The 7,332-nt window shown below is 31.4% G+C and overlaps 1 protein-coding gene across 6 annotated transcripts in view; it reads right to left on the bottom strand.

Moving 5' to 3' along the window:
* Window positions 1–4,651: 4,651 nt before the first annotated feature.
* The window catches only part of LOC144970209 (sodium- and chloride-dependent glycine transporter 2-like), a 42,565-nt gene continuing 39,884 nt past the window's right edge, over window positions 4,652–7,332 (bottom strand). For 5 of the 6 annotated variants that reach the window (XM_078909611.1, XM_078909613.1, XM_078909610.1 and 2 more), the window contains one exon: window positions 4,975–6,997. In XM_078909611.1, the coding sequence (XP_078765737.1) occupies window positions 6,809–6,997 (189 nt within the window). In that variant the 3' untranslated portion in view covers window positions 4,975–6,808. Of the gene's footprint in view, window positions 6,998–7,332 lie in introns of all 6 variants that reach the window. The other variant, XM_078909609.1, reaches the window with a different exon arrangement.

The raw sequence follows: 7,332 nt of genomic DNA, 5'->3' as shown, positions 1-7,332 counted from the left end.
TTAAACCAAAAAAAAAAAAAGAGTTGGGATTTTTTTAAGTTCAAAAGTTATGCCCATTTTCTGGGGACTCAAAGTTGCCTCAGTTTAGTTTGTCGAAACAGTGAAACCGTTCGTGGACGCCGTGAAAAATTTACTAATTCAATGACAAATGAGTGTTCGACGAACATGTGTTGCACTGTATAAATATAATTTACAATTATTTAAACCATGCCCATTTTTAAAGGGGCACAAGCCAAATAAATAGTTGAACCATTTTATATCTTAGGTTATATCCCTTGATATCCAATCTTCTCCCGTTTCGAAGTTCTTTCGTGTTAAATGCCCTTGGAAGCTGTTTCTCGAATTTTGTAACGTTAACTGTATCTTAAATTTTGCCATCCTCCTCTCGCCTGTTTGCCACCCATTCAGTTATTCAATTGAAAAAAAAAAAAAAACAAAAAAAAACAAAAAAAAAACACTATGTCATTGTAATGTTATGATAATAGCCTACCTTTTTTTAGATTACAAAATAAAAATGAAAACAAAAACAATAAAAACAATGAATCAAACTAAAGCAAACAAGCAAACAAACAAACAAACAAAACAAAAAAAAGACAAACGTCTGCTATATTTTTAAAAAATTATTTGGTGCCTATAATATATTATTTAAGCCAAGGGGGGGGGGGGGGGGGGTCTTGTTTTTAAACGATTCCAAACTGCTGTGTTACGTTATGCTTTTGGATGTCATTGTGATCAGTCTCTTGAATATCCCACAGTTCTAGTTACATATCCAGACATTTATCAACACACATACCCGGACCAGTTTCCAGAGACTCACAGAAACTTAGTTGCGACTCATATTATAATGTTTAATATCTTAAGCAATCCTCGCTGTGAACAGCAATCCGTTAGGAAAGCTATAAAGAATCACAATCTTTCTTGTTACTCCAATTAGGAGTCATACCATTGATCCGTATCTTATTACCCAGAATATCCGTCCAGAATGTTGTGAGATGTACAAATGTAAATAACTGCCATTTTCCAGCAAATGAAATGGACACTAGAATGTGAGATAACTGACGAATTTGTGGTCTTGTAGTAATGACACTCGCCTTCCAAACAGTTGGTCCCTGGATAGCTCTAAGTTGAGTCCTTGAAAAAGGGTTCTCATCGCACTAAGATGTAAAGCGAGTGCATGACCGGTATCAGCGTTGTCTGTCTTTAAAAAATGCAATTGTGCCTCACGAGCGTCATGTCTCATCCGACACGTTAAGTGTTGCTGTTAGCTTGGGACACTTTGTAAAGCGCTTTGAGCAAATTTAATGGATAACGCAATAAAAAGTTTCAAACTTAAGTATACCATTTATCCAGGGTTTAAGTTATTACGCGTTCTAAACTCATTAACGTTTGGGAGTTTTTGCGCAGCCTTTTTAGGCACAATTTCAATATGTTTAGACAAAAGCCAACGTTGTTGAACATCAGGGGAACCTCCGAATATAAAGTCAATGGAATAGGGTGTTTGGTATGTAGAACCTTACACAATGGTTGAATGTAAAATGCCTCGACTAGTGGGTGGTTCGAACTCGGGACTCTCGTCTTTGAGTGAAAGCGAACCAGGATCATTAAAACTAAATCACAACGTTAAAAATTGAACAAAATGACAATCAATGTTTATTTGTAAAACAACAATAAATTTATTTCAATGCACTGTGCGATTACAAATTTCATTCATTTCAAGTTCAGTAATTTGGCATTATCTTCATTTCCACATTTTACTGTTATTTCAAACTAAAGTTTTTAATGTTCAACTATAAATACGAACTAAAAGGTAAAATGTTCAAATGTTTAAATTTTAAAAAAATTGGTATATTTGTTGATAAGGACATAAAATTGATAAGCAAACTTCTTTTCTTTTTTTCAACTACAATTCAGGATTTTCTACAAATCTACTTAAAATAGCAGTATCAGTCAGATCTGCCAACATCAACTAAAGGAAGGGCGTAATTTGACTTTAAAAATGTGTAATTTTGAAGGAAAGGGTGTAATTGTTCAAAATAAAGGCAATATTAATAAACATATATTTCCACAATTATCTTCAATCGCCATTGGAAGATTCCTCTCCACAATTAATTTGGTAAAGGCTACTTCTGCCCAAATAAAGCTTCTTGTTTAGGTTTCCAGAAAACAAGATAAGCTGAAAGTGGATGATGAAAAATGCAGCTTTCTTCCATATTCCGCACGAAGAAAAATTTACTCCAATCACCCATACGACCTTGATGACAAAAAGGCGGCGTGATATGGAACAAAAAAGCATATAAAGGTAATTTGATTTTAAAAGCGTAAAAAAAAACGCATTTTGGCGTACAGTTGCCAGCTCTGCATTATGCTCATGAGGGGGGGGGGGGGGGGGGGGGGGGCACCAATGAAGACCACGAGCTAGAAATTTGAAATCTCTCTCTCTCTCTCTCTCTCTCTCTCTCTCTCTCTCTCTCTCTCTCTCTCTCTCTCTCTCTCTCTCTCTCTCTCTCTCTCTCTCTCTCTCTCTCTCTCTCTCTCAAATTACCGTTTGATCATCTTTTTTTTTCTTATGTAGACCAGTAGGGGTTTCAGAGACATTTGTCTTAGTAAAATTTATGGAGCAAAATAACCTAGAAACATTTGGTCTACACCCAAAAGCAATGTATTATATCATTATATAATTTTTCAAGGCCTATTATATTAACTAATTTGCGTATTTGCATATATGGAGGGGGGAATTACGGGCTACCTATAAGTTCGGCGAATTTCTACATGTATTGTCTAAAAGCCACCAAAAAAAAAATACGTTAATACAGGATGATCTTATCATTCACCTCGCATTCTTTTGTTAAATGGGAAATGAATTTTTATGAAATTATGTTTTGTGAATGTCAGAGGTAATGTACAAATAAAAAAGGCACTTTCATTAGCAGCACAATTTAAACTTGAAATACAAATTGCATAGCCATTTTCGTGACAAATTCAAAAATAAATTACAAAAAAAGAGTAGGAATGAGTTTTTTTTTTAAAATTAATAAAAATAATAATAATAATAATAATAATAATAATAATAATAATAATAATAATAATAATAATAATAATAATAATAATACTACTATACTACTACTACTACTACTACTACACACTACTACTAATAATAATAATAATAATAATAATAATAATATAATAATAATAATAATAATAATAATAATAATAATAATAAAAATGATAGCTTTGAAAGTTTTCTAAATCATTTCTTACACTAAACAATATTGAACGAACATAACTTTATTCCTGTATACTTTCAACAATTATATTGTTTTATTCGTTTCTAAAAAAAAAATTTGTAAACTCTTAAATTGCATTATGTACTCTTTGTCTTCTTGATAAGCTATCTAGCACTCGAGCAAAAAAAAAAAATAAAAAATGAAATAATAATAATAATATAATAATAATAATAATAATAATAATAATAATAATAATAATAATAATAATAATAATAATAATAATAATAATAATAATAATAATAATAATAACAATTCTATAATCATCAATATCCAATATGGAAGAAGTTACTAATCTCATGTAAAAAACGTTATCATAATGCTTTTCGAAACGTACCATTAGTGACAGATGTTGGAAAACCAATACGTAATGACTATTTGTATAACTATCGATCGACAAGGCCAATGGGATAAATGGATGATGAATACTGTTGACATCACATCTCTCTAATAGACGAGCCACAATTTAGGGGAATTGAAATAGAATGTTAGGTGTATTTTAAAAAATAAGAAAAAAGTCAAATAACGAAAAGCATATGCCTTACACACAAACAAACTATATCAGAGGCAGCAATGGCAAGAGTGATAACCCCTTTCAACAACTGCTTGGGTTAATTTTATTTTTCTCTTTTGATTTCATATAAGGCATTAATTACATAAATTTGACTTTTCTATTCAAACACCATTTGTAACATATATTTTAAGAAGATACAAAATGTTACAGTAATATTTGGCCAGAGATTAAGGTAGTGCATCTATCAAAAATGATTTGTATAATTTAGATATGTCTAATGGTGAAACGTAAGAATTCCAATCTTATTTCTCCCCCTTCTTTTTGACGGAGCACTCAATGCATATTTAATTTCTCATTGGCAGGATCTCAAAGTATATTTTCACTAAAAATTTAATTCACTTAATTGAAATAGATGACCAATATTTTCGGCTTTTGTTTTTCTCAAACTAGCAATTACTATTATATATCCTGCTCCTGTGACTGTTTCACCTAAAATTGCTGTCAAAATTACCAGAACTAATTTGTTATTTTTATACGAGATAATATTACCATAATTATGTCAAGAGCAAGATTTCTTTACCAGCGCTTGACAAATCTATTACGACAAAATATATTTACATAATATTTACAGGAAAAGAAACAAAGTATAGCATTATTATACATAATTACAGACAGTTCAAACCTTTATGGTTGACGAAAGATTTGTTCGTTCATTTGATTTTTTTCTTTATCATCAAATTTCAGATGATGCATAGTTTAAGCTGAGCCAAGATATGTCATTATAGCAGCTATTTCACAAATATCACAAGTAGAAGACAAAAATCCATATTTTATCTTTCCTTCTTTAACCATTTCATTCTATAAAACAAAAATGTTCTAATCCTTTATTGAACTTGACAACAACAATCAAGTCATAAATATTTTTAATAGAATTATACAAAAATTGTTTTTCCTACAGAAGACCTTGATTGTCAAACCTAAAAGAGTAAGTATCTCTTTTAATAACAGAACATTATACAAACAGCAAACAGTATGGTCTTTACATATAACATTTCACGTTTTTTTCAAACTTATATACTTAAACTGGAATCTCTGAATGACAAATAAGAAGGAATTAATTGAATGCCTCCTTCTTACACACGACTGTGCAGGTTTATTTTACTCTTTAATATTTTTCCGTTTTGTTCTGGTTTTCTTTTTGTTTTTGTTTTTTATATTTTGTTTTTTTGTTTATTTGAGTTTGGTTGGGCTTTTTTTTTTCTTTTTTTTTTTTTTTTTTGTTCTTTGTTTCTTGTTTGGGGGGGGGGGGTGGATTGGGGGAGCTGTTTTGTAATTTATTACACGATCAATTGCAGTCAAAAAGCAATGATTTACTAGAATTTATACTTTTGATAGGTGACATGCTAAACTATCAATATTTTGGGGAGGAATGGGAGTGGAAAAGAGATGTGCTTTTGTAATAATATGTGTGAGAAAGAGAAATGGGGAAGGGGGGGGGGGGGGGTAAATTCAGTTTTTAAAATCACTGTGTAATTTTGAGGCATTCACCTTCTAATCGTGTGTGACTCGGTTCTCATTTTTTTCGATTTATCTATTTTTGAAATGAAACAATTTGCAAGACGCATATAGAACAACACAATAAAGACACTGGAATGTTTAACACAAACATGAACTTAATTATTGAGATAGATAGCAGATCTCGGATATGGCTCGGTTTTAGATCATACAAATGCTAAATGTTGACAAGTTTTAGCAAAATTAGATTGACAATAATAAATGCACTCTGTTGAAGCTACAGCTTTTTTAAATAAAAAAAATATGTTGATACACAATAACAGTAAATCATGGATGTCCAGTGAAGAAATAAAGTTTCAAAGATAAAACATGTTACCTTAAAGAAGTTTGGTTTTCATTTCTTAAAAATTACTTTATATTATCAACGACTGACTATCTACTTATGAAAACCCATTGAAGCATTTATCGTTTTGCACAGACGATTAGAATCGAATTTGTTGTTTACAGAAGGTATTTGATGAAATTAATAATGTATGATAGTTTAAATTAAAGTTAACGAGAGCCAAACGAGAGATCATGGAGATATGGATCTATGTGAAAAAAAATACACGGTAAAAAACAACATCAGTAAAACATGAGACATTTCATTACATATTCTTTCCTAACATTTTATCTACAATCAGTTTTCTTGAACTTCCATCTTTTATTTGTTCTTGCATTAAAACATACGCTTTCTTAAATTGCTCACTAGAGGTAGTCAGTAGCAAATAAAAATTGGGGATGATAAATCGCAAGCGTTATAATGCCATCTGAATAATGGAGAATGAGCACGCCACTTTGATCTTATAAGGCAGAATAATCAAAATTGTACCAGAGTATCAGTGGTGACCTATATTACAGGAAAGATATGATCTATGAAGTCAACCAAAATCACGCCCACTTTAATTTTTCCAACTATTGTAATTTAAACTTCAACTGATCAAAATTGCGGTTACCAAACAATTTGATTATTCTCAACATGTTGGCGCTTCCGGTTAATAAATTACTTATTTTGTAAGTAAATGGTCCAATTCATTTTAAGGCCTACTTATGCGAATTGAATATGAGCATTTTAATGGTGTGAAAAGTGTTCTTTTGAAATAGCTCAAGCATCAAAGCCACTTGCAAGCCTTTGTGTAATAGTGATGACTGTTGGAATATTAACTAGGTCAAGAACAGATTTTCTTTTTTTGCATTCATTACGCAATGATTAGCAATGTAATAATAAAATCTGTTGCTCTTGGTCAGGTCTGGTGCTGCATGAGGAAGTGACTTTCAAAAGTGTAGCGATCCAGCAAAACAGCAAAATGACAGAAACCCCTCTTCATCTTATTCATCTTTGTGGGTTCTGTGTCCTTTGAACAAAGGAAAGAGGTACACTGCAATGCACATAATTATATTGCTTTCACATATCCACTTTTTTTTAAAATATCAACAAGGATGATGCAGGGTAGCTTAATTAAACCTGACTTGGTAAAAATGCTCCTGTTGTTTCATCATAAACACCATTTGCCTTGAGTGGAGTGGCACTTTCAGACGTGATGATAACTTTGAGCTCTTCTCCTTGTAGAGAGCTGATGTATCTTTTCCTGTCTTCCTCTTTGGCTGGACCCCAGGATGGTTCTGGTCTCATCAACTTTTTGACACGCTGCAAAAATGATGATATGGTTGTTATTAGACAATTTCTTTATTTCTTTTACATTGGAAAACTTTTGGAGAAGAAATCATAAATAACATTTTTAATAATGACAAACCAAAAATTATATGATAAAATGTTCAGACATATAAAGTAATTAAAAAAAAAAAAAAAAAAAAAAAAATATATATATATATATATATATATATTATATATTCTTAGACCGTTTCATACTCGCAATTGAGAACGATGAATTACATTGTATTTTTTCTTTTTTTGGTTTCTTTTTCTTTTTTGGGTGGCCGGGGGGGGGGGGGGGGGGGGGGGGGGGGGCGCGGGATGGGTTT

Source organism: Berghia stephanieae, chromosome 4 (genome assembly GCF_034508935.2).
Source record: "Berghia stephanieae isolate SIO BIC M18660-M18661 chromosome 4, UCSD_Bste_1.3, whole genome shotgun sequence".
Taxonomy (NCBI): domain Eukaryota; kingdom Metazoa; phylum Mollusca; class Gastropoda; order Nudibranchia; family Aeolidiidae; genus Berghia; species Berghia stephanieae.
This window is presented reverse-complemented; position numbering and strand designations above follow the sequence as displayed.